The 27960-nt window shown below is 40.7% G+C and overlaps 1 protein-coding gene across 3 annotated transcripts; it reads left to right on the top strand.

Moving 5' to 3' along the window:
* Nucleotides 1-755: 755 nt before the first annotated feature.
* On the top strand, nt 756-27721 carry LOC5507098 (sodium channel protein 1 brain). 3 transcript variants are annotated; one of them, XM_048730393.1, is made up of 23 exons: nt 756-1132; nt 5745-5948; nt 10737-10864; nt 11379-11459; nt 12097-12225; nt 12877-13163; nt 13691-13748; nt 14232-14376; nt 14602-14736; nt 15216-15851; nt 17404-17595; nt 17962-18303; nt 18934-19159; nt 19689-19936; nt 20353-20526; nt 21171-21281; nt 22279-22542; nt 22927-22980; nt 23395-23532; nt 23842-23955; nt 24507-24645; nt 25219-25350; nt 25712-27721. In XM_048730393.1, exons 1-23 carry the CDS (start codon nt 1112-1114, stop codon nt 27190-27192), a joined length of 5439 nt encoding a protein of 1812 aa, XP_048586350.1. In that variant the 5' UTR covers nt 756-1111; the 3' UTR covers nt 27193-27721. The 3 variants fall into 3 exon arrangements, with proteins under 3 accessions (XP_048586350.1, XP_048586351.1, XP_048586352.1); XM_048730394.1 differs by lacking the exon at nt 756-1132 and adding an exon at nt 7188-8282 and having other exon boundaries at nt 5812-5948; XM_048730395.1 differs by lacking the exon at nt 756-1132 and having other exon boundaries at nt 5813-5948; nt 10756-10864.
* Nucleotides 27722-27960: the final 239 nt, after the last annotated feature.

Here is a 27960-nt window from a genome sequence, read left to right as displayed (position 1 = left end):
AAATGGTATATTTAGGTTTAAGGTAAAAATGCTCAGTCATTTCTCATGTCCCGTTTGATATCCCGTTTGAAGTCTTCGTAATAAAAGACAATCTAAACAAAGGCTTCGTTGTTTACAGATGTCCCAAATCCATTTGACATTCCCATAGCAAATAAAGGGAATATCCACTTAGTATTATTTTGAGATCCTTTATACCCATTTATTACTTACGTAACTCCAAAAAAGCTGACAAAGACCAATTAGTTTTCCCATAAATCCGTCAAAACATTAGCTTTCCTATGTAAATCTTAATCCCTTTAGTAATTATTCTGCTCCTGGGACGGAATTGAATTTAGGTTTTTTCTGTTTTTGTAACAAGGATCATAGTATACTTTAAAGTCATGATTTGATCTCTTGGCTAATCAGAAAGGTTACACAAGAGTGTAGATAAACTAAAAAGTAGATAACGCTGGTCACAAAATTCTGACTTCCAGGAAGAGAGAGGTTATATTAGGTTGCATTGGTTGCCTGGAATTAAATCCATGCCTCGGGGTGTATAACATTGCGTTTTTGAGCTCTATTTATCCACGAAAAGAAGAAAGGCTAAAACAGCTCAGGTGACACAGTCTTTAAAGCATTATTGAATTAAATAGCTAAATATAGTATTAAAAAAAACAATTACTCTTTTTTCAGTTACTTTGAAAGGCAAATCATACATTGCGCATGCGTATAACTTTAACACAAAGCCGGTCGGTTTGACGTAGAAAAATCATTATTGTGCGCTTCCCGGGGGAATTGGTGGTGTTTTAGCTAAGTACATTCATATCTCTTGACAGATTGTTTGCGCCGTATCTTAGCATCGAGAAACAGTAAGCTTTTGAATAGAAATCGTGCGGCTATCTAATTATACTCCAGTCAAGATATTTCGTTGCTTCTAAGTCTGAAATTATCAATCATTAATGCAGCAAATTACGAGGTTTCATCAAAAATGAGTATTAATATGCGGAATTTGGTTTATCTGAGAGGAAAGAAAGTTGAGTTGGGATGGTTTTCTATGTCGACAGCAGTTTACTAAGTAGATTAGGGTCGTGTTTGTTGGTGACATCGGAAATGGAGGGATCTCGAGCGAGAAATGACTAACTCTAATACCGAGGTAGGTGAAAGGCAGTAATTTGTAACTGATCTCTGTGATATCCAGTCATCTCAAATTGCCAAAAACCAGCACAAATATTTAGCGAGAACCGCATGGTAATTGGACTTTCCATAGATCAGCGCTCTCTTACGTCAGGTTAACTTTTGTTCTTGCTATTCTATGCTCTCCTCTCTCTGTCTTTATGTCTACTTGTTTCTAAAATAAAGAGCTCAACGATGATCGCGATTTTTGTGCACTTTTATATATCAATATAAACTTATAACGGACGCTTATTTTGTTAGCGCTAAATGTTTGTTGTGTCTTTTTTTTATGAAGTCTGTTTTATTGTTTGGCAATCCATAGCGCTTAACAACTGCACTTGTTTTATTAAGTGCTTCAGAGCTTATCAGAATTGAGAAAAAAATGTACTATTGCAAAAAAACAATCATAGAGAATCATAGGGTTCCTTCTATCTAAAATGTTTGGGTTTTCTTCTTTACAAAGTCCAACGGCCACGGGCTAGGATTTATTCGATAACCGCGAATATGCTAAAAATAACTACGTCGTCTTAGGTTTACTAACATTTCTTTTTCATCTTTACACATGGATAACCAGAAAATGTAAATTTTTAGACTACTTTTTCACGTAAACGAAAGCACTTAAATGGTGTTTTCCGATACTTAATTGACACACTTTTCATGTTAGTTGCAGTTTTTTTGGGCTTTTTATCTGCGATGTGTTTTTTCCCCATGCTTTAGACTCCAATCGTCGAGGAAATTCTACTTGAAAACGAATTTATAAACACAACACCAGACAATTTCACAAAACTTATACAAACAACAGGGTACTAACAACCTTTTATAGGTTTAATTTCCTGTATATACAGGCTTTATTTATCACATAAACCGTGACAAAAAAGTGACAACACTATACTTGAAATACACAGTCGCTAATGACGAGAAAAAACGGTAACTTTCGCACGAAAAAGTGTTCGAATGATCTAGATTTTTATTCCATGGTCAAATAATATTGGTAAATTTGCATGTTTCTCATCCCCGCGGTGATTCTGTGTCTTGGGACTGGTGTACTATTATTACAGTCTCTATTCGTGCACGGAAGATAAGCTAAACAACCTTTTCAGATCTATAAAGATATGGATACTTTCAAGTGCACTCCTCCTAAATATGAATGATTGTTTAATACTTTAGCGAAAATCAATAGGAAAAACGTAATTGATACTTGATCAAATTAAACTCGCTTGAACTTTGCGTGAAATAAACGGGAAAAGAAATTCAAAAGCATTTTATCATTTTATCGATGAAATTGAAGTTTTGTGTATCCGTCTGGGTGTCTCATTACAAAAATGACATCAGCTTAATCTTTATAAGCACCCTAGAGTGATGGATATTACCAACTTCACAGGAAACATTAATCTGTCGCAAATAATTTCACGATGCTAAAACTTGGAAAGCATAATGTTGGTATCCTGCAAAGATTGCAAAAGATAACGTTAGAACAATAAGAAAGTTACTTTTTTTTCGAATAGTGTGGATTTAAAGTGCGTTTGTGTGCATTTTGGTTGGAACAGTTAAGGGAATCCGCGAAGCACCATTTTGATATAATAATACTTGAGTTCCGTACTAGAAAATGTTACCAACACCATAATTTGCATGTATTTACTTCCGCGGACAGTAATGTTTATTCCTTTTTTTATAAGATCTTCAATACATATAGTAGTTTTCGCCGGCGTCGTGAGCAATGTTGCCAACTAAACATGATGAGAACAATAAAGCACTCTTTAGCGAAGAACTGGCCATTTTTAGTTTTTGATATAATAAAGAACTAAATTATCAACTAAGAAATGACGAAAAAGAAATTAAGAAATTTGGTACGATTTTTCATAGTAATAATAAAAAAATCATCTCCTACATTTTCTATATCTCTACTTGTTTCGATCGTTCGGTGATCCCTCGTATCCAAGCACTTATGTGGATTGTTCGGTGATCACTCGTATCTCAGCACTCGTGTGGATCGTTCGGTGATCACTCGTATCTCAGCACGTGTTTGGATCGTTCGGTGATCAATCGTATCTCAGCACTTATGTGGATCGTTCGGTGATCACTCGTATTTCAGCACTTGTGTGGATCGTTCGGTGGTCCCTCGAATCTCAGCACTTGGGCGGATCTTTCGGTGATCACTCGTAACTCAGCACTCGTGTGGATCGTTCGGCGATCACTCGTATCTCAGCACTTGTGTGGATCGTTCGGCGATCCCTCGTATATCAGCACTTGCGTAGATTTTTCGGTGATCACTCGTATCTCAGCACTTGTTTGGATAGTTTGGCGATCACCCGTATCTCAGCACGTATCTCACTCGGTCAGTCCTTGAGTACGCTGCTCCTGTCTGGGCCTCCCTTCCTGAGTACCTTGCAGAGCTTATCGAAACAGTACAACGAAAAGCTATTCGAATAATCTACCCTTGCCTTAGCTATGAATCAGGGCTCAAAGTAGCAAAAATGGACTCACTTACAGTCCGCAGAGCAGAACTGTGCCGTCGATTCATGGCTAAAGCAAGATGCACTGAGCCTATAAAATATATAATACAATATGGGACTGAGGTCGCCCATGGTTATTCGCTAAGGGGGGGTAGCAGCCGTTTGGATAAATCAGTTGGTGTAACTGAAAGGTATAATAACTTTATCACAATTCGTTTCCAGTAGTTATTCCAGTATTTATTTATACATTGTTAAGTGTAGTGTGCATCGGCCGACATACTGTAATTTAGCTTATGCTACAAAAGTATGAATAAACGATTATTATTATTATTATTATTACGTGTTTGGATCGTTCGGTGATCACTCGTATCTCAGCACTCGTGTGGATCGTTCAGTGATCACTCTTATCTCAGCACTTATGTGGATCGTTCGGCGATCACTCGTATCTCAGCACTCGTGTGGATCGTTCGGCGATCATTCGTATCTCGGCACTCGTGTGGATCGTTTGGCGATAACTCGTATCTAAGCACTCGTGTGGATCGTTCGGCGATCACTCGTATCTCAGCTCTCGTGTAGATCGTTCGGCGATCACTCGTATCTCGGCACTTATGTGGATCGTTCGGCGATCACTCGTATCTCAGCACCCGTATGGATCGTTCGGCGATCACTCGTATCTAAGCACTTGTGTGGATCGTTCGGCGATCACTCGTATCTAAGCACTCGTGTGGATCCTTCAGCGATAACTCGTATCTCGGCACTCGTGTGGATCGTTCGACGATCACTCGTATCTTAGTACTTGTGTGGATCGTTCGGCGATAACTCGTATCTCAGCACTCGTGTGGATCCTTTGGCGATAACCAAGGGCACAGAACAGGTCGGTTCCGCAAAATATCTGTTCTGCAGCCGGTTTTTTTGCTGGCTGGAATGATGTTAGACCCCCGGTTGCTGGGGGAAAAATCGTCCCGAAAGGTTCTTCGCTGGCAAATTTGTGGAGTCAAACTAGTTGTGCTAGGAATATTTTAAGGGGCACTGGAGCGGTTGCTTGGGAAAAAATCGCCCCAATCGGTTATACGGGCGATTATCTGATTATTGATGTGCTAAAATGGCTAACCACTGCTGGCTTGGGGAAAAATGAAGGGTCCCTCCTGAGAAAAAGGAGCAGATATTTTATTCCCAGCAACTTTTAAAATGTATATTTTTGGCATCATAACATATTCAAACGACGAAATATGCCATTTTAGTCTGTTTCGGGAAGGAGGGCTGGTTGTTTGCCCTTGTATAACTTGTATCTCAGCACTTATGTGGATCGTTCGGCGATCACTCGTATCTAAGCACTTGTTTGGATCGTTCGGTGATCATTCGTATCTCAGCACTTATGTGGATCGTTCGGCGATCACTCGTATCTCAGCACTTATGTGGATCGTTCGTCGATCACTTGTATTTCAGCACTTATGTGGATCGTTCGTCGATCACTCGTATTTCAGCACTTATGTGGATCGTTTTCGATCACTCGTATTTCAGCACTTGTGTGGATCGTTCGGCGATCACTCGTACCTCAGCACTCGTGTGGACCGTTCGGTGATCACTCGTATCTCAGCACTCGTGTGGATCGTTCAGCGATCACTCGTATCTCAGCACTCGTGTGGACCGTTCGGCGATCACTCGTATCTCAGCACTTGTGTGGATCGTTCGTCGATCACTCGCATTTCAGCACTCGTGTGGATTGTTCGGCGATCACTGGTATCTCAGCACTCGTGTGGACCGTTCGGTGATCACTCGTATCTCAGCACTCGTGTGGACCGTTCGGTGATCACTCGTATCTCAGCACTTATGTGGATCGTTCGGCGATCACTCGTATCTCAGCACTCGTGTGGACCGTTCGGTGATCACTCGTATCTCAGCACTTGTGTGGATCGTTCGGCGATCACTCGTATCTCAGCACTCGTGTGGACCGTTCGGTGATCACTCGTATCTCAGCACGTGTTTGGATCGTTCGGCGATCACTCGTATCTCAGCACTCGTGTGGATCGTTCACCCGTAGATAGTCACGCTAGTACCAATAGCATTCCTTGTGTTTTTTTCTATGAATACTGCTACAGACAATTATTCGACTTATACCATCATATCCTGTATTTCCAGACAATGGGTGTGTCCAGGTATAGCCGTTCCAGGAAGTCCAGCATCGCCAGTCAGGTTAGCTGGTACACGGAGCCAACGCCCACACCCAAGGTCCCGCTCAACAAGGTTATCCAGGCATGGATGAGGAGGACATTCCGAGCGATCTGCTACCGCCCGGGCTACTACGGCACGCCCCTTGAAGACAAGTATAATGAGGATAATAAGGTGAGACTACATGTCACTTACACATGACATGCACGTGACTCTTTGGCCGAGCTGGGGTGTGTTTCGTAATGACCTGCTACCTGCCTGGTTGGGCTATTATGACACCCCTCTAGACTAGTACAATGAGGATAAGAAAGTGAGAGTGCACGAGATTTACACGTGACATGCACGTGACTCTGGGTGAGCTAAGGTGTGGCCCCTGGCCCCTTTGGGCTGATAATCTTTTATCAACCTAATATAAGTACATTAAGTAGAAAGGTTTAAGCCTGCTTCTTTGTTTGTTTCTTGTTTTTTTTTTCATCTTTTTAGAGGTCATGTGTAGTATAAGATTATTTTGGTAATTTGGTGCATATCTTTGGTATATTGGTGCATCCTTTAAGATAATTTTTGTTTTCCTTCTAAAATGACATTCAATGGGGGATAAAGGTATTTTTATGGAACATTTTCAATTAAATCTAGAGAATTGTGTTGTCTTTGTTTAGTGCGGTATTTTCAAGTCTGGATATTCTATAGCCCTCTCATTTGAATTCAAAATATGTATGTTTAAATTCATACTGTTGTTTACTTCACTTTAAATAAATGAAATAATAAATTTCATCTAAATTATATTGATAATACAATACGGCTCACTTCTGCTGTTAAAATATATTTCCCACTAAGTGATAGCACATTGTGGACAGTGAGCAAAAAAGAAATGTTTATGAAATAACAGTTTTCAAACCCATTCTATGTTATCCTGAATTTTATTTCGGTGCTAAGTCTGCTGCGGGGATAGTATTTGTAAGATTTTTACACTGCAAAAGATAGGACAATTAGCCCCGTCTATTTCCATGGAGCACACCTCAAGTCCAACCCCACCTAAAGAGATGATGCTTCTCTCCTTTCTTGTCCCAATTAGTTGTAATGAAAACAAAAAAAAAATGATACATATATTTTATATTATATTCAAAGGCGGTGGGCAGTAGAATCTTTTTCCTACATGTCACAACACAGGGCCTAAACAAATTGCAGATCTCAGGTATCCCAGTCAACCCTGCGTGCAGGGTCTAGTTTTTTCTGTTCTTGACTTTGGCTATAACTAAGGGTCAACAGTTGCGAACATAATTTATGTTAAATATCGACAAAATAATTTGTTTGATACTGGGTTCTGCAGGTTTTTAAAAAGTGATTAACGCAGTTTCGTTGATTAACTCCTAATGATAAAAATGTATCGAGATTTTTTATTATCTCATTTCATAGAAAAGCTCAACAAGACACCGCCTCTCCCGATTGTATGCCCGCGGCCTTAGTTAATGAGAGAAGACATGGGAGCCTACTTAAAGGAAATTGGACTTTCATGATAGAGCAAAATGAATATGACATCCGTCTAGACCGAGTTCTTTATCACTGATTGGTCATAAGAACAATAACGCCCTAAGATATAATCATAGAAACAAGGTAAAACTTGAAAACTCTCAGATCAAAGAAAATAGCGAGATAAATCCGCTGCGGTTAGCACGCATGCTCGGTTACCCAGCGGTCTTTGCGGCCGCTCCCAAAAGTTCTCCTCTATCTCTACTATTGTCGTCGGGGAATTACAGCGGATGGGTAATCAAGAAAAGGCAAAAATATATAACTAATAAAGACAAGTCAAAACGGTTGGGCTTGTACTCGGTTGGACTCGACGTATAGCAGTTGTAGATCGAAGGAATTGGCTGAAGTTTGTTAATCAAGCAAGTAGCTTAATGAACTCAGATTTATTCGCAAAAGATGTAAAGTTGTTTTAAACATTATGTAGGATAGAAGTGAGCCAGACAACCATTAACAATTTCAATCAAATTTTCGAGTCAGAATCAACATAATTAACACCACGTGATTACCCGACTTATATGGTTGTCATGGCGACAACAAGTGTCGAATATTTATACCAACCAATAAACACTCGTTAAGCACAAGTGTCAATGTCTAAATTTTAATTCTCTACATTATGAAGAGATTTCCCTAGGCGCCTAAACAATCTGGTTGGCATAAGACTTTCTCTATAAAGGTGGGGAAGACGCGCTTTGATATTGTTACAGAGACTGTTTTCTGACACAAGAGATTAATAATTGAAAGCTACCATGACTCAGACGACATAATCAGCACGAATGGGAGAAAACAACGGACAGATGTACATGAAGACATCAAAATATGATATCTGCGTACAAGCCTAAACCAGGCGCAATTCTAAAGAAAATGGCGCCGAAAAAGCGAAAGTCTAAACAAACCTGTTAACTATATCACAAACTCGACATGATAAGAAACCCCAAGTGCATATTTACTGAGAAAGTAACGCATGCTCTCAACAATGATCAGGTAAGAAAAATCAATTACACTTTGCCGCTAAGAAGAAAAGGGAGTCTTTGATCATCCTTTCTTGTTTGAGGACGTCAGCAGTTCTTATATAATCAAGTACAATTTTGGGACTAAGCAAACTTTAAACTTGAAGTTTACATTTTTCATTTTTATTATCTTATTAAAAATATGAGAGAAATTCGTGCTCTAAGGACCCTTTATTACCAAACTAAGAGAGTTTATGTAGCTATAACGGCATGTTCTCAAGTCTAAGAGCTAGCGCACGTTTAACTTTTCGATAATGTGAGACTTCCGTTTTCCTTCCAATTTAAGCTCTCAAGATTGCTTCTTGATGCATTAGCATTCAAGAGCTAAAACAACATTAATTTTCCTTTATTACAAATGATTTCAGTTCTTTACACCCTTTTATTTTGTTTTCTTTACTATTTTATTTCTCAGAAAATAGCTGATGTATAATAAATCTTGGCAGTAATATTCAGACTACATTTCAAATAAAACTTGTATTAATGATTTATTTGGACTTAACGTTACCCTTAAAACTAATCTTAAAAAATCAACTAAAAACACACTAGAATTTTCATGGTATTAGAATCGCTTTTGTTCGACCAATATTACGTCAATATATCCATGGTTTTGGCTAGATAATTATTATACAACTTTAGTTTTAGTTAAATTAATGATCCTTAAAGACAATGAAGTAAAGAAAACAAGAACAACCACTATTGAAATTCTACATTATATGCGAGAAAAATATACAGGGAAAATAAACAGGTGATAAAATTAAGCATCACTTGAACACCGCCTTGCCTTAGGGGGAATTATTTACACGATTAAAAGTTTAATAGATGTGAATTGCAAGGATTCTATTTCCGTTTATCTACCTTTCTTCATCCCTAAAGCAGCGAAAAAAATAACATTACAGAGTGTTACCAATCGTCAGCCAAAACGGATAATTCAAACCATGCGATACAATGCATAAAATTTATAATCTTCTCATTTTGCCGGAAAAAAATAAAAACAAGCTGACGCTATATCTAAGTATTGAACATTTTTCACACGTTATTGTTAGCTGTCAAAACCACAGAATTTTCTGGAACTATACAGGGTATTAGGTTATAACTGTGAAGAGATCGTCTTTAACAGGATATGTCCTTTAAGTCCGACATCTCTTTAGAGCATTCTTGTGATATCTTATAAGGTTACAAGCTGTAATATCTTATAAGGTTACAAGCTGTAATATCTTATAAGGTTACAAGCTGTAATATCTTATAAGATTAAAAGCTTCCCAGTGCTTGTTTTTGTATCTCTATTCATTTTTGCGGCCGATAATGTGTTGTTTTTTACAGAAACATACTTAGCCGTAGTGAAAACGTTGGCTTATATAATACCCTTAGCTTATAAAAGAAATTGCATTATTTCTTCGATTAATCCGACAAGAAATCCCCAGTTATACAACTTATCATTTCTAATCAGATTATGAAAAATCCCACTGAAACAAAGTTCATTCCTAGCGTGCATCTGTGAAGCTAGAGCAGAATATTTGAAACTGTTATTTGACTGAACTATCCTGTATTATTACAAAGATTCAAACTACTCTATGGTTATGCAGGTCTCCTTGACCTCTCCACTTGCCCCATTTCTCTCACGTCCTTCTCCCCAGGGGCCGGTTCCTGAAAAGCCGATTTGCGCTAATCCAGGGTTAAATTAACCCTAACCCACGATTAAAATTTTACCCCCAGATTAGTTCCGTTCCCGAAACGCTGGTTAGCGCTAACTCTGGGTCAGTTTGGAGGTAAAATCTAACCCTGCTCGCGAGGTGGGTTAACTCGCTAACCCACTGTTTAGTTGGCGTAACACAGGCCTCCTAAACTTTGTAGTAGAACTAAAGCCTCATAAAATAAAGTTGTCGACAAAAAAGACGTTACACAAAACAATGTAGGGATCAAATATCCTAACATTTCGCTTTATTATGTGACCTTCTTTGCGATGCTGACTTGAAAATTGTGCTGGGACAGACAGAAAGTTACATGAAATTTATACTTGAAATGAATCTGTCTTGCTAGTGTCACGCACCAACTCGGATCCTGCAAATGACACTCTTTTGGCAATGAAATGGAGGTAATTACAGGTGATGTAGAGGTGTTATGGGGCTTTTCTGCGAAAATAAAATCACCAAAGGTAAATTTAAGTTGCTTTCTGTCGATATACTGGGTACCCTGTGTGAATTTTACTCCTCAAACCAGTTTTTCACTCGCTTAATCCAGGGTTAGTAATTCGGGGGATTACTTGGCTTTCGGGAACGGTGAGTTATCCGTCGGTTAGCTAACCTACGATTAGCGAATTTTAACCCGGGGTTAGGCGCTGATCGAGGGTAAAGTTAATCGGCCTTTCAGGAACCGGCCCCAGGGCTCTAAGTGCGTTTCCAGTATTGAAAACATGTAAGTTTTATTTCAGTCGTTCTTGGTCATCGCAGGGAAGTTTGGGAAGACACAGGTATACCGGTTCAACCGGTCCAAGTCACTGTACCTGTTTGGACCTGAGAATCCCATCAGGCAGTTCAGCCTCAAGCTCATCACAAACCAATATCCTTTACAATTACATAACAGGCACGTACACAGGGGCGTGTGTAGAGGGCGCGCACACCACCCCTTGGCCGCCCAAAAAGGGAGTCATTTCTTTTTAAAAGATCGTCAAATACTATCCGTTTTCCGTATGATACCTATGACTGCACTCAGAATATCCTGTGGATCTCTTTTTACAGCATGTTTGTTCTCTTACAGGGGGGCTGCGACCTCAGTATCACCTCTCCTAAATCTTACCAAATTCTCCGCGTTCTCCCAGGGCAGATGCCAGAAACAATGTTTTGTTTTTAACAGGGACCGCGGAGAGGGAGGGGCTGGTAGTGTTATAGCCCTGCCACTTTTTGGCTTGGGTCGATTTTTTTTGCTTCAGATTTTTTAGGGCTCCAGATATACCTGTTTGTCTTGGCCAAATTGTTGGCCCTAGCACTTTAAAATGGTATCCGTGGTCCATGCAAAATAATGTTAGGAATGTGTCGTTAATGTTTGTTGTTTATTTCCCTTGACCAAGCCTCACGTATTTTGAGATGTTTGTTCTACTCACCATCCTGGTCAACTGTGTCTTCCTCGCCATGACAAATCCACCAGAACAACCAGAGTAAGTCGCACCCAACCTAGTACACAGGGGGGTGCGCGTGCATGCCCCTTGGAAGCCAAAAAGTGGGTCATTTCTTATTAAGTAATTTTCAAATACTATGCCTTTTCCATATGATACCCATGACTGCGCACCCCTCTCAGCTATCTTGGGGGCTCAGTCGCAACTAATTATCCGTGGGCAATGATCGACAATGTCATATTTTATTTCATAGGCTCAGGGGCGGACCATTTGATATTTAAGGGGGTGGCTGATTCACAACAACAACAAAAATCCAGCAAAGCTCAGGCCCGTAAAAAAATCGAGCAAGCAATGGCAGAAAAAATCGAGCAAAAAACCAATAAGCCATTTTACCCTTATCCATAATGGCTTTAGTCCTATCAACAAAAACAATTCTTTTGGACGTCATAGGAGAGAATGGTCAATTAAATGGGTTAATGATCCCTCATACTTAAAATACGGGTTACATGCCTAAGTATAGCCTATCCGTTTTCAAGCTTTTCGTCTAGATCTAGCTTCTGATTGGTTAGAACAAAAAGTCCATACATATATTCACTGCTCACGGTTGGGCTGGTCTCTCTTTAATGAATTTTTCACATCTTAAAACGTTTTTAACCCAGCTTATTTTTGTCTTTTGCAGATATGTATTCGCCGCTATTTATACCATAGAAATGTTTTGTAAAATAATTGCGAAGGGCTTCGCGCTTCACAGATACGCCTATCTTAGAGACAAGTGGAACTGGTTAGATTTTATCGTAGTCATTTTAGGGTAAGTCAAATTAAACACGATTTTTTTTTTCCTTGAAATAATCTGTTAATGACGCCAAATAATGACCGGTCCCTAGCAAGGGAGGATATACACTCTGATTGCCTCCAGAGTGTCACCATTTGGCTAGTTCATCAGGGGCGTGTCTTGAGAAAAATGCAGAGATCCAGAGTAGTGATCCACTGAGCACAGATCAAAATTCAAATCTGCATCTTTAGCGCTGGTAATAGAGCACTAGATAAATCTAGAAACTTTTTCTATCCAAATACACACATAACATTAACAGTTTTCCTAACTACTGACAAAAGGGTCAACCGGAGTCGAAATCATCTCGTCACAAATTCAAATCCAATTACTTTATTTGGCACCTTTTCATCTTTGATTCACAAGCGTTGCTCCAAATACATTCATATTGAAGAACAAAATGTACAATTGGATTTCAATTATATTTCTATTTACAATAAATTCTCTATCATCGTACTTTGTAGCGATGTCATTATATAGTTTTCATTACAAAGCACTTTCCCTTATTGTTGTTGCTTCCCAAACAAATTGAGCAGGGTTGGGTCCGTACCCCTTGCCCCCCCCCCCCCCCCCCCCCCCCTGGGCACGCGCCTGGCATTATATTAAAGCTTTTGCCTTTTTCTGTTTTAGATACGTGACGATATCACCCGATGTAGCAAATCTATCGGGTATTCGCACGTTCCGCGTGTTTCGCGCGTTACGTACGATATCTGCGGTAAAGGGCCTAAAGGCGATGGTGAACACGCTGCTCGTATCCATGAAGATGCTGTGGGATGTCATGGTGCTGACTCTTTTCTTCATCTGCATCTTCGCGCTAATCGGCATGCAGCTCTTCATTGGAGAGCTACGAAATAAGTGCGCACTTCCGGTTCCTGAGAATCTGTCTGTGCCTTATAGGACATACGCTAGCAATAGTTGTAAGTATTTCAAATGAGGATATCCATTTTTAAAGTACTCGCTCTACAAAATAGCTCCGAATTGGTGCGCACTTCTGGTTCTTGGAAACCTGTAGGTCCCTTACAGGATATACACAACTATTTCACAAAAGGTCGTCAGTGCAAATGGCGACTAATGGCGAATGGCTACTATTTATTTGTACAATTAAAGGTGTTAAATAAAGTCCAGCAATGTCAGAGCCAAGCATTGGTAACCTTTAATGGAAAATTGTTTTGATTTATCAATATTCTTCGAGACGCATGGTTACTTTCGGTCGTAGAACTGCCATTTGCCAATCTCCATTTACCATTTGCACTGACAACCTTTATTGAAACACACCAGAGTGATCTAGCTTATGATTCGTACCCCCCCCCCCCCCCGTGGGTACGGACCCGAATACTTCATATATGGATGGATATACATTTCTAATTCTTTGTCTCTACAATTGAGTTACACCCCTTAGAAGTATTAACTGGAAGTTGTTGAAGTATTCTGCTTTCTTACCCAGCAATCTGGTACCTTGAGGACAATGAGCCGATACTTTGCGGTAACACAACAGGATCAAGGTGAGCTTTTTCGTTAAACGCATATGTTATCTTCCTTTTGCTCTTATTTACACGCTTTCATTTACAAGCAAATGGAAAACAAGCAAATTTGGCCCAGAAAATGGTAGGAAATGACACGAAAGTTGTCATGGCCTAAGCGTACCTCATTTTACTTTCCTTAAAAGAAATATATGGGGGTTTTTGGATTGTACTTCGTCAGCGCAAGGTTCCCTCTTAGAAAGTTTCTGTCAGCCGCCATTTTTTCATGCTGTCCATACACCGAGTGTGAAAAAACATCAATTTCTATTGGCTTATTTAGGGAAGCCAATGCGAAATTTTCGATAATAAAGTATTAAACTTTGTTTTAAGATGATTATTTAGAGATTATATCACATTATGTGTGGCTAACATAAAATAATCTCTTTTGACACTCCTGTCGTTATGGCATTTTAAAGGTGTTTCTGCTCGATGACTTTTAAAGTATATCTTTCTTTGTATGTCCAGGACATGCCCAACAAACTATACATGCCTTCCACATGCGGGCGGCAACCCAAACTTCGGCTACACAAGCTTTGATCATTTCGGCTGGGCGCTGCTCACAGGCTTCCAGCTTATCACTCTAGACTTCTGGGAAAACGTCTACAACAACGTGAGTACGGTAGCTACTGGTACAACTAGGGTGATAGTGGTGGTAGGATGGTTAAGGTTATTTGGTGGTTTCTTTTCTCTCCCTCTTCCTTATCTTTCTTCGCGCAGATCTTCGCATGTCCCTTGTTCTTTTTCTAATTCCAGCGCACTCAGCACAACATCCCCTTATTATAAAACAAACAATGCTTGGTTATCTTATCTTATTATTTTTAATGTTCTCTTGCAGGTCATCTACACCATGGGGCCCTGGTACGTGGTATACTTTGCCGTTGTCATATTTTTTGGCCCGTTCTTCCTGGTAAACCTAGTATTAGCAGTCGTCGCTGCATCCTACGAGAACGAAGTAAAAGCGAGCAAAATGGTGAGAAATCTGATTTTATTTCTTATCAGCACCTTTATTTTCTGACCTATTGTAGAAGGTGGCGCCAGTGGAGTAGCGGCTATCATGGCGGAATCATAAGCCTTGTATACCCAGGTATCGATTCCCAGATGACCCTATTTTTGTATAATCATAATGCAAAAATGTGTATCCAAATTTGCAGTAGATCTAAAACTATATCACTTCATATTTTCTTGACTGATAGGGGCGTGTCTAGAGAAAAACGCAGGGGGGACTTCAGAGTAGTAATTTACTGACCACGGATCAATTAGGTTCGATACGGCATCTTTCATCTAGATGTCCATCCATCTAGATCCCAAATATTCAATAAAATTAGCCGTTTTCATAACTACTAACGAAGGGGTCAAACGAAGTCGAATTCATCTGGTCGCATGATCAGGGTGGGGTCCGGACCCCACCCCTTGGACACACACTTGACTGGTTTTGCATTTGTTCCCCAGGAGACGGAAGAAGAGCGCAAAGAACAGAAACGAGTAGCATCAAGTTACTCGGTCCGCCGCGCGAGTATACTTAGTATAGTGTATGGACAGGGTGATGTGATACCCGATGAGCCCAACAGTAAAGGCTTGTATGACATTCCAGTGGTAACGTGCAGTGAAGTTACCAAGTCAGATGAGGAAGCACTGAGTGTGTTTCAGATCCGACAGGAATCTGGCATTCAAAATCAGAATCTAACATTGCATCAGAATTGGATCGGTTCGCGACAACCCTCGTCTGTGACGTTACCAAGCTTAAAGCCCGAGCATGCCCTACATATGAACGGCAGCCAAAGATCGAACTTAAATCATACATCAGATATAATCGGCAGTCAAAAGTCGAACTTGAATAACGCGTCGCAAATAATCAGCAGTCACAAGTCGAGTTTAAATCTGTCAGTGAAGAAGGAGGAGAAAAAGCGCTCGTCGATTATGGCAAGACGATGGAAAAGGTTCCGCAGGAGACTGCTAAAGTTCACAAATGGCAAAGTGATGGAAATATTTATTATTGTGTGTATATTACTGAACACTCTCGTTATGAGTATAGAGCATCCCCGTCTAGAGGACCCTCTGCTAACAGTCGTCAATATATCAAACGAGGTGAGTCTACCGTAAAAGGGGGCTTGCGCTAAGAGATCATGTTAACTTTCTGGGTGTTAAATTCAAATAAAAAATCAAACAAAAATATCAGAAACGACTGCGCCCGTCACACCAATGAAAAATGGAAAACAATATTTAAATGAAACTAAACTTTTTTCTAAAAAAAAGAATTATGGCTATTTTCGTAAGCACTAAATAAGTGGCTTTTTGTTGCTGTTATTTTGCCGCTAAAAGCCTGAACGCGCGCTAGTTTGCAGCCTAAACAGTCACGTGACCTCTTAGTGCAAGTCCCCTATTCACATTTTACAGGGTGGTGAAGAGTATTTTCGTGATTCGTGATTGACCCTAAATTAATCCCGTGATTCGTGAAAAGCCTAAAAATAAACCCGTGATTCGTGATTGAGTACTCTATCGTGATCCGTGATTGGGGTATTTTTACTTTCGTGACTCGTGATTTCGCATGGCTAAATTCGTGAAACGTGACCGTTGACGCCGACAATAATTAAAACACGAATACCTGTAAGAGATTTCCGAATAAACATGACCTTTGTTTAGATTGTTGACCTCTTGCTGTGCTAGTTTAATATCCGATGTATCAAGTGTCTTAGTTTGTGTGACACTACTCCACCAATACTTGACAGCGCTATTGTTTTATCTTAAGTATGAAAAGCAAAAGTTAAAACCGTGATTCGTGAAAGCTTCTTTTTTAAATTCGTGATTCGTGAAAGTCTTAAAAATAACTTCGTAATTCGTGATGGGCCCCCCCTCTTCACCACCCTGATTATAAGCGAAGCATATTTTAGTATAGGGGACTTGTGTCACGACAAAGGAGGAGGGAGCTGGATAAAAGGGAAAAAGGAAAATCATTTTGTGTAGGCCCTTTGGTGCACTTGCCTTAAAGCACCAATGTCACTGATTGACATTTGAAGATCTCTTCACGAACATCGTAGCTTTTCTGTCTTTTTTACGTTGTGGTTAAATATTGGGTTCTTTAAGCCTCGCGCAAGCAGTCCAACAAATTCATTGATTACTGGTGAATCCCTCGTTGGCCCACAAACTTTAACAAAATATTGCATATCAGTCAATCTTGTTTTAAAAACTGTCGTTTTTCGAGCTTCCTCGGTCATTTCCTTATTAGGCCCTACATACCATATTTGCGAGTCCGCTTCAATCATTTTTATCTCTTTTTTATCGCTCTAGAGCTTTGTAAATCGAGAATTTTCAGGTAAAGTTGCAGGAATTCGTGTTTACTACGATTTTGCTGGCAGCCATATTGGAAATGGAGGCTAGTCCCTAACGTTTTAGAATATCACAGGTCTCCCGCGCGCTCGCCCCTGGCTCTTTTAGACCATTTAGAAAAACGACAACCATTGATTGATATGTTGGACCCTGATTTCTACATAAAGGTGGGGTGGGGGGGGGGGGCAATGTGATTTCTCAAGAATTCAGCCTGGCTACGCCCATTGATGTTACGCATTATCTCATTGCTTAGCTGTATTTAGCACCGCTAAATTATGCCATATATTCTTCTAAAACATCTTCTAAATACCAGGTATTCACCTTCATCTTTCTGTTGGAAATGATCCTGAAACTAATCGCGCTTGGATTTCTGGGATACATAAGGGTGGCGTGGAACATATTTGACGGGATCGTTGTAATTATTAGCATTGTCGACTTCATCGTCAACAAGTTCGTGCCCGACGCTGGCGGTACGGGCATTAGCGTGCTACGCACTTTCCGACTGGTAAGTAGGGAGATTTTCAGGCTTGATCATCACACCTTCGCACATTCAGACTTGTAATTAAGGAGATTATGAGGTTTGATCATCAGATTTTCGCTTATTCATACTGGTAAGTAAGGAGATTATAAGGTCTGATCATCAGATTTTAGTTCATTTAGACTGGTAAGTAAGGAGATTATAAGGTCTGATTATCAGATTTTCGCTTATTCAGACTGGCAAGTAAAGAGATTTTTAGGTCTGATTTCCCTCTGCCTCGTTTATCTTTACATGTTTATTTTTGATGACTTTTTGTTGGCTGAATTCCCTTATAGGAGCCCACAAAATCTCCTAGTGTGTCATAGGCTTAACATTCCAGGTTTTGTATTTCAGTTACGCGTTCTGAAACTGGCCAAATCCTGGAGCACCATGAACAGCCTCCTAGCCACCATCGGGAAAAGTCTTGGGGCCCTCGGTAACCTGACCGTTATCCTGGCCATCATCGTTTATATCTTTGCCGTGATGGGCATGCAACTCCTCGGCAACTCCTATACTCCGGACAAGTTCGGCGGCAGCATCCCGCGGTGGAATTTCAAAGACTTTCCTCATTCCTTTATGATGATTTTCCGCGTTTTATGCGGAGAGTGGATTGAGCCCCTGTGGGACTGTATGCTTGCTACAGGGCCCGTCGCCATGCTTCTATTCGTGCCGGCGTTTATTCTGGGAAATTTCATAGTAAGTAAAAGCACGACCAAGATAGCAATGAACTAGTTGCAAAACAGAGTGCTGGGAAGTTTATTTCCACAGCTTATTTGTGTCCCACAATTTATTTTTCCAAATCCTATTTTCAAAGTTTTTTCTAAAGTCAACCAGCACATAGGAAAGGCAACTGATTTACACGCACCGAATTGTACGATAGACTTCGAGTCAATTCATTCGTAGTCGACGTTATTCAAAATATTGGAGATAATAAATGCTCTAGCAGACAATCGGTCTAAAATCGGCGCGACAAAACGGTGCACGTAAATCTGCCCGACAGATCGGTGCATGTAAATCGGCCTAAAAAATCGGTGCATATAAATCGGCCCAACAAATCGGTGCAATTAAATTGGCCCGGCATATCGGTGCATATAAATTGGCCCGACATGTTGGTTCATGTAAATCAACCCGACAAATCGGTGCATGTAAATGGGCCGAACAAATCGGTGCATGTAAATTGTCCCGACATATCGGTGCATGTAAATTGGCCCGACATATCGGTGCATGTAAATCGGCCCGACAAATTGGTGCAAGTACATTCGCCTTTAATATGCTTCAGTGAAATGCCAAGAATGCTTTTTTCTGATCTCATGTATTTTCTTTCAGATTTTAAATCTATTTTTAGCGCTTCTTCTAAGTTCTTTTGCAAGCGAATCCGGGACCCAACCAAAGAAGAAGAAAAGAAAAAGTTTTCTTAGCAGAATGAAGAACATTATGATCTTGATGAGACTCAATAAACGTACACAAGTTGAACCCACCAAGGGGGAGGGGGAGGTGATTGGCGAGAATGTCAGCACGGGAGGGGAGGCAGAGGAGGAAGGCGTAGAGCAAGGTATGTACAGCAAACCCAGGGAAAGGAATATCCGCAATATTGTTGGCACGGGAGGGGAGGCAGAGGAGGAAGGCATAGAGTAGAGTATGTCCCAAAAACCCAGGGGGGATGGGAATGGGAAAATTGTTCACACTGTAGGGGAGACTAAGGAGGAAGGCATAGAGCAAGGAATGTTCCAGGGGGAGAGGGAGAGGAGTGGCGATATTGCTAGCATTGTAGGGGAGACGTAGAAGAAGATCATAAAGATTGGGTTTCCCCAGCAATCTTTGGGTATCTTAGAAAAAAAATGTAAAAGTAAAAGTAGAGGACCGGAGCTGACGTGCGCTAGCAGTAATTAACAGGAGTGAATATGCTGGTCGAGAATCAAAGTATATCACAAAAGCTTCAGGGAGTGAACAGGCCTATTTGTATCACAAAATGTAAGTTCGTTTATGGTAGAATGATCAAATGGGAGCTTGAATTTGAGAATCACAATGGGTCGGAATAGGACGGTGAAGGATCATTAACGGTAGCACTTTGTTTCCTGTAGCCTCCTCACTTGAGCTCCAGCCAAGTGGGAGTACCAAGAAAGCAGTATGTTGTTGCGTGATAGACCCGACGGACTATCCCGTCGAACCTTGCTTCCCTACATCTTGGTGCGTCTGTAGACTCGCGTGCATGGACAGCGGTTTCTGTGCCGTGTGGAAGGTCATGCGCTATAAGGTCAGGAGGCTTGTCGAGCATAAAGTCTTCGAAGGAATAATTCTCTTCTTGATTGCTGCGAGCAGCATTTCCTTGGTAAGAATAACACAAAACATTGTTATCGTTTCAGTTTTTATTATCATCATCATTATCAAGGTCCCCGATGGTCTTTGGCGAGCACGTGCAAGCTTGCGATTTTTATGCGAAACCGAGCATTTTTAGGAGGAAAAAAATGCGGGAGCATGCGAGCATTAGCCGAAAACTGCAACCACATCGAAATTTCGGGGGACCATTCGGGGGCCCCATCATCATCACTATCATCAGCACCACCACCATCACCATAACAATCGTGTTGAATTTACAAGAGTGATCCAACCTAATCATCATCATCATTATCACTATAACCAGAAAAAGCAATTAAAACATTAAAGAAAATTTCTAATCAAAATGCATTAAAAAACAACGTTTTTTCTAAGATACTGAAAATGAACTAAAGATACTTGAATCTCTAGGCATTTGAGGATGTCTATCTGGATTCCAAGCCCACCTTGAAGCAGGTCCTGCAAATACTGAATATCCTCTTTGCCGTGATCTTTACCGTGGAGATGCTTCTTAAATGGATAGGCCTTGGATTCAAAACGTACTTCACCAATCCATGGAACATTCTTGATTTCGTCATTGTTATCGTAAGTATAATGGTTTTTGTTTGACCTTTTTTTTACCAGTGCAGGTCGGTAGCAGGTGATGGGGCATTGGGGTACGTACCCCCCCCCCCCCCTTCAATATTTTCAACGTGAATTATAATGAAATGACCAGTAGGGGCGTGGCTGTGTCCCTCAACTTTTTTGATGATTCTCTACCGTGCCCACAGGTAGCCCAGGCTCTGTCAATGAGTAATTTGAACCGATCGGCTCATTGACCGTTAATGGAGAGAACGCATATGGAGTTGTTACTTTATGCAAGTATTCTTCCATAAAAATGTAATAATTCAATCCAACTTGATGTAGTTCTTGTAGCTGTCTATTATTTTTACATGTTTAAGCGATTTAGAGCGCATTTGGGGCCGCTTTAGCGCTGTTTGGTGATATTTAGAATTCCCTCTATCACTATCTTTAGAACTAATTTGAGCGGTCGGTTCAAATTACTCATTGACAGAGCCTGGGCTACCTGTGCCGTGCCCCCGCCCTCCCCCCCCCCCCTAAATATTTCGAGGCCTGCTACGGCTCTGCAGTGAAGGAAGGGAAGACATAGAACTAAAACAGTATGGTAATTTCATGTTGTGTTTTGTTGTAGTCATTCATCTCTAAGAATGTGTGTTTACGAACAACAGGTCTCCTTGGCAACAATATTTGGTAATGACCAAATTGCGTTTATCCGTTCCCTGCGTACTTTGCGCGCCTTCAGACCCCTACGAGCAATATCGCGATTCGAAGGAATGAAGGTCAGATATTGTATATCTATTTGGTATGTAGAGTTTAAAATAACTGTTTCTCCTAACCCTTGTTTTACTTAATTGAGGTTGCTTTAGAGATCGCGCAACATCTAACGTTGCATAACTTAACGCATAACTTACAACAAAGATGCTTCTTCTTCTACTTTTATTTCCCTGTGTCCTCTTGAAACGTTTTCCAGGCTTTGAATAAAAGCGAATTGACATTGGCAATACATAGTTGGTTTGTAACTTTTTGATCAGCGCCGTCTCGAATCGCCTTCCCAAATGACAAAGGGGACTGTATTAAAAGGTTCTAGGTTCAGCTCTTGAACCTTCGGTAACCGCATACTTTCCTGATGATACTTACTTAGTATGTACTAAGTGAATAACTTATTGGAAATTGAGAGCTTCTAGCGAAGCCCTCGTACAATGTTTGATACCTACCTACATAACAACCTACTAACTTCCCTTCTATTGCCTTTATTTTTCACCCACTGTTCTCTTTAAACAGGTCGTAATTAACTCCCTTCTATCCATTTACTATCACCACTGTTCTTTTTACCCAGGTCTTAATAACTTCAGCCATTTATGATCACGAATATTTTCTTTGTCAAAGTCTTAATATCTCCCTTCTAACATTTTACTTATTACTATTACTATCTCCACTGTTCTCCTTATCAAGGTTGTTATCACCTCCCTTCCAGCCCCTTACTATCTCCACCGTTCTCTTTATCCAGGTTGTAATCACCTCCTTCCAACCTCTTACTATCTCCACCGTTATCTTTATCCAGGTTGTAATCACCTCCCTTCCAGCCCCTTACTATCTCCACTGTTCTCTTTATCCAGGTTGTAATCACCTCCTTTTAACCCCTTACTATCTCCACTGTTCTCTTTATCCAGGTTTTAATCACCTTCCAGCCTCTTACCATCTCCACTGTTCTCTTTATCCAGGTTTTTATCACCTCCCTTCCAGCCTCTTACCATCTCCACTGTTCTCTTTATCCAGGTTGTAATCACCTCCCTTCTCCACGCGATTCCTGGTATTGGTAACGTGCTCCTCGTCTGCCTAATGTTCTGGCTCATCTTCAGCATCATGGGCGTCCAGATATTTGGCGGGAAGTTCGGCAAGTGTGTTGACGAGGGCGGGGAGAAGTATTCAGCTAGTGTGGTTCCTAACAAGACAGTGTGTCTCAGTAATGGCTATCGGTGGGAAAATTCGAACATTAACTTTGACACTGTGGACCAAGGTTTTCTCGCGCTTCTACAAGTGGTAAGTAGAATGCCGAAGAACGAACCGAGTTCCTGGCTTTTTGTTTGTGTTTTCTACCGCGTGTCGAAAAGGATGTTTAATTGTGAACGGCAGGAAACTCGAAACACCACAGAAACCCAAACATAAGGCCAGGGGCAAAGCAGATAATAATAATTCCAAGACACGTTGAAAGACCGGATGGAGTATCTAAGATAAATTTTAGTCAAAAAATAGGAAGAGCACCATGTCCAATGAATATTTCCCTGTGTTTTGTTTCCTGTGATTGTTTCAGGACGCTTTTGAAGATTGGATTGAGAATGTTAGAAAAGAAATATCAGCCTCAAAATGAAGAATATCATGCCCAATAAATACTTCTGTCAAATGAAGACTTTGCTATCTTTTCAGGCGACGTTCGAGGGTTGGATGGAGATCATGGAGGATGCTGTAGATGCCACCAAGGTACCAGCTATAACCGTGTCACCCAAACACCATCTGAGCCAATCAGTTTATATTTCGACACCTTGAAATTGTTTATTTCTGAAGTACTATAGATTGTATTGACTGTGTCGAATCAATGTTACCACTTAATAGCTTTCATGACCGGATATACATACTAGAGAAAGCGATTGGGGTGAACCTCCGGAAATGCCTTAAAAAGACTCCGAGGCGAGGGCTTACGCGTTATCTGGATTGATCTTAGTTTAAGAGCACAAAGAGTAGGCCATGGTGTTTTCAGAACATCGTTGGCTAATCAAATTCCACTAGAAGAATCAAGTAAGCCTAATAGCTCGAATTTAAAGATTGAAAATGCGTCCCTAATGCAATGCTGTTCTGTGCCAAACCTCGCCTGACACTATGCGAATTTTTTCGTAGATTGACGAGCAGCCCATCGAAGAGAACAATGTGTCTGCGTATTTATTTTTCGTTGTCTTCATCATCCTCGGAACATTCTTCACCCTCAACCTGTTCATTGGTGTCATCATCGACAACTTCAACCAGCTCAAACAGCAGGTGGGTGATATAAACCTAACATTAACCTGATAACTTCCATCGCTCAGCGCTCGATTCCGCCCAGTGCGCCCCGGGTCCCCGAGGATGGAGAACTTAACCAATCATGCGTTCTGATTGTCTAAGTTATTTTTTCCTTACAAAGTAATATGGGGTCTGAATTAAGAAGCTGGTTAATAAGGGTCTTAGGTAACAAAGTCCTGTCAAACGACTACTTCATATATTTTGCTGTAAATTCCGCTAGGTAGAGAGCGACTGAATGTGTAGCTGAGACCACTTACTTGAGTAAAAGAATCTCTTTGTCTTCTTAAGATGGAGGCAGTTGGCTCGATGGACGTGTTTCTCACTTCCACTCAGAGGAACTGGATGAACGCCCTTAAGAGTGCGGCCACGAAGAAACCAAAAAAGAGAATACGCAGACCACAGGTGAACCATAGATCTAGATGTAAATAAACATGTAGACTAGATAGGGTGTATGTAAAGTGGATAGGTACACCAATCTATGGACATAGGGAGTTGTAGCAGAGGTAGACCATGGATCTGGGATATGTAGTCCTAGGTAATACATGGAAATAGGGATTTGTACCAGAGGCAGAACAAAGACCTGGGATATGTAGTCTTCAGGCAACAGTTGTGGAAGGTGTTTGCCACAGGTAAACCATAGATCCGGGATATGTAAACTTGAGGTGAACCATAGATCTGAAATGTGTAGACCACAGGTCATCCATGGATGTGTTATACACAGAAGAGTTAAAGAAATGGAATGTTTAGGTCACAGAAAAAAACATAGATCTGGAATACCATAGGTGAGCCATAGATCTGAAATGTGTAGACTACAGGGAACACAGGTACGTTGATTTACGATGTGTTATTCACCGTTATAGATCTGGTATGTTTAGGCCACAGGCAAACCGTAGGTCTGGGCTGACCAAAGATAGACCTTAAAGTAACATGCAGCTTCATACTTTGATCCACAGAACAAGTTCCAGGGCGAGCTGTACGACATGGTCCAATCGCGGAAGTTTGAAGTTTTCATCATGTTGTTCATCACCATCAACATGGTGGTTATGATGGTTCAGCATTACGATCAGTCCAAGGAAGTCTACGACACATTAGATATCCTTTTTCTACTTTGATCTAGTCGCAAAGATAGCGGTAAAGAACAACTTGGTTACTCATTCCACTCTTATGATTTCTTAGCGAAGTAGTTGAAGAGAATTAACCTCCATGTGGTCTTATTTATAGATTTTAGATAACAAGCCAGATGAGACCGAGACCCTATAGACCACTGGTAGCTCAGTAAATTAGAATGCCCAATTTTCCTTTTGAACTAGACAATTTCAATGTAACCACATATGGTATTGCTCCTCTTGAACTAGACACTTAATTTCAATGTCACAATATATTGTTTTTTCCCCTCTTGGACTGGACACTTCATTTCAATGTCACCATATATGGTATTTCTCCTCTTGAACTAGACACTTAATTTCAATGACACCATATATGGTATTTCTCCTCTTGAACTAGACACTTAATTTCAATGACACCATATATGGTATTTCTCCTCTTGAACTGGACACTTAATTTCAATGTCACCATATATGGTATTGCTCCCCTTCAACTAGGAACTTTGATGTCACCCATATATGGTATTGCTCCTTGACGCGAGCCTCGCTGTGTGGTCCAAACAAATCCTCAATTTGATATTCACCAGTGTGTTCATCTTAGAGGCGATTCTGCGCATCATTGCGCTCAGGAAGGGCTATTTCCTCAACCCCTGGAATGTGTTTGACTTTGTCATCGTCATCTCGTCTATAATCGGTGAGTTGCAACAAGTAGATAGACCGGATGATGAAAAATTAGTTGTTCAAAAAGGGAAAAATTGCGCCAACTGAGACAATTTCGAAGAAAATCAATGAAGGAAAAGGAAAAATTAATTGCACCGGCCGGGAATCAAATTAAACGCAAATTTAACCTCTACACACCACTGGCGCTAGTTTATGATCCGTCAAACTATACCTTTAGAGGGGGTGTTTGCGAACAAGAATAAAAAGGGCTTGAACCCGGGTCAACGGCTTTGTAGGTACAGTGATAATCACTACATCAATGGAGCTTTCCCTCATGAATACTTTAATAATTCGAAAAAGAGGATGGAGAGAATAATTTCTTTTTTTGTCATCAGGAATCATTGTTGAGAACCTTCAGACATCTCTCGTCATCAACCCAAGCCTCCTTCGCGTTGTCCGCGTGTTTCGCGTGGGTCGACTTCTGCGATTCTTCGAGGCTGCGCGAGGAATCCGTCGCCTGCTCTTCTCTCTCGTCATCTCCACCCCTGCGCTCTTCAACATTGGCGCTCTTCTCTTTCTTATTATCTTCATCTATGCTATCATCGGAATGTCCATATTTGGCCATGTCAAGAAAACGGAAGCCCTTAACGACGTGGTAAACTTCGAGACGTTCGGCTCTAGTTTTGTACTGTTGTTTCGCCTGATGACGTCTGCGGGATGGAATGATATTCTTGATCCTCTGATGATTTCTGAACCAGACTGCGATCCAAACTACAGGGGACTTCCTAGCGGCAACTGCGGCAACAAATACATGGCACCTATATACCTGGGCTCGTTCGTAGTTATAATATTTTTGATTCTCATCAACATGTACATAGCAGTGATTTTGGAGAACTATAATCAGGTCATGGAACAAGAGAAAATTGGGATCACTAACGAGGATATAGAATTATTCTATCAGATGTGGGAATTATTTGATCCAAACGCGACGCAATATATCCCGTATGCTGACCTCTCTGACTTCGTGCATCAAATGGAGGGAAACCTGCGGATTCCCAAGCCTAACAAAGCCGCATGCGCGTTACTGAACATACCACTGGTAAAAGGAGATAAGATTCATTGTCTTGATTTACTCCAGGCTCTTGTGAAGAGAATTGTATCGGGCTTTGAGGATGTTGATTCGGAAGGGTTTAAGATTGTGATGCAGCGAATGGAGGAACGTTTCCAGGCAGCGTTTCCGTCAAGGACTGGTCATAAGTCAACCATAACAACTATGGAAATAAAAAGACATCAAGAGGCAGCAAAGGTCATCGTGCGCGCAATTAGAGGATACCGCGAGAGGAAACTTTTAAGCGCGTTGCACACGCATCTTCTCACGGAAACAGGGCGTGTTAATAAGAGCTTTATTGGAAGCTTAAGAGAACTACAGGAACGAGAATCGCGATGTCAAAGTGAGATCAGCATATTAACAAATCGCACTGAGACAAACCCACAGGCGACAGACGAGTCCCCAGGGGACCCTACTGGAAAGGAAACAGTAGTTGTTCCGATTGGAACTGAAGCAAGCGCGCCATCTCCTTCTGTTGAAACTCCAAGACCAGAGTCACGCAAGCAAAGCGTGACGTTATCGGATTCACGCAAACAAAGCGTCACGTTATCGGATTCACGAAGACAAAGCGTTACAACGCCGAACATGAGGTCATCAAAAGTGACGTCACCTCAATTAACAGACAATAAAAAGATAGCCTGGCAAGAGGACTCTCCGAAGAAGACCGCTGCACTGGAGACTGTGGAAGATGGAAACGAGGACCTGGGTACTAGTGAGTCAAATACGACCGTGAAAGGCAAGGAAACTAAGAAGCAGAATGGTAGATAGCGTTTTTTCGCGTATAGCACGTGTGATGAGCGATCTCTGCAAAAGAAATAAGGGGGAAATTGCAAAACTTATGCTATTTTCGTTCACTTGCAGAACGTTGCCTTTGCCTCAGCCATGTGTTTCTTGTTTTTTTATCAGTATTGACAATTATTCGATAACGGGATATAATTTATTGAAAGGAATAATTGAAAGGAAAGGCAAAGTGAGAAGCTATTTACTCGGGTATAACTTTATTTGACGAATCAAAACGTTTTTTAGAGTCATTCTGATATGGATCATTGTCAGATTGTGTAAAAAAGGAGGAACTGATGCATTGCCTTTTCAATATATTTATTTTTTTAATGATCTTATAACTTCTGTGCTTTTAGGAGAGGAAATATTCAAAGTCAGTACATCTTGTGTAATGAGAAGAATTTGCAGATGTTCATATTTTTAAGTAAATGTAGATAATAACGTTCAGATATCATATTAGTGAAATACGTTTTCGTACGAGCACAGGTTTTATATAAATACATTTATTAATTTATCATTTAATCTTTGATACACCTTAAATGATATATATGTCTTTACAAAGATTCTCTAGTACACCTCATCTCGACTAAACCTTTTCTAGCAGGTTTAACCGTCAAATCCGTACAGTAGGTTAAGCGGTCAATCCTGTTTGGCAGGTTTTTTCTTTTCGAGCCTGTTTGAGATGCTATATTCGCAATTCAAATACACAATGTAGAGTTAATATATTTTTGTACAAAGCGTGACACATCCCGTGAC

Source organism: Nematostella vectensis, chromosome 7 (genome assembly GCF_932526225.1).
Source record: "Nematostella vectensis chromosome 7, jaNemVect1.1, whole genome shotgun sequence".
Taxonomy (NCBI): domain Eukaryota; kingdom Metazoa; phylum Cnidaria; class Anthozoa; order Actiniaria; family Edwardsiidae; genus Nematostella; species Nematostella vectensis.
Note: the sequence above shows the minus strand (reverse complement) of the source record. Positions and strands in the feature narration are given on the sequence as shown.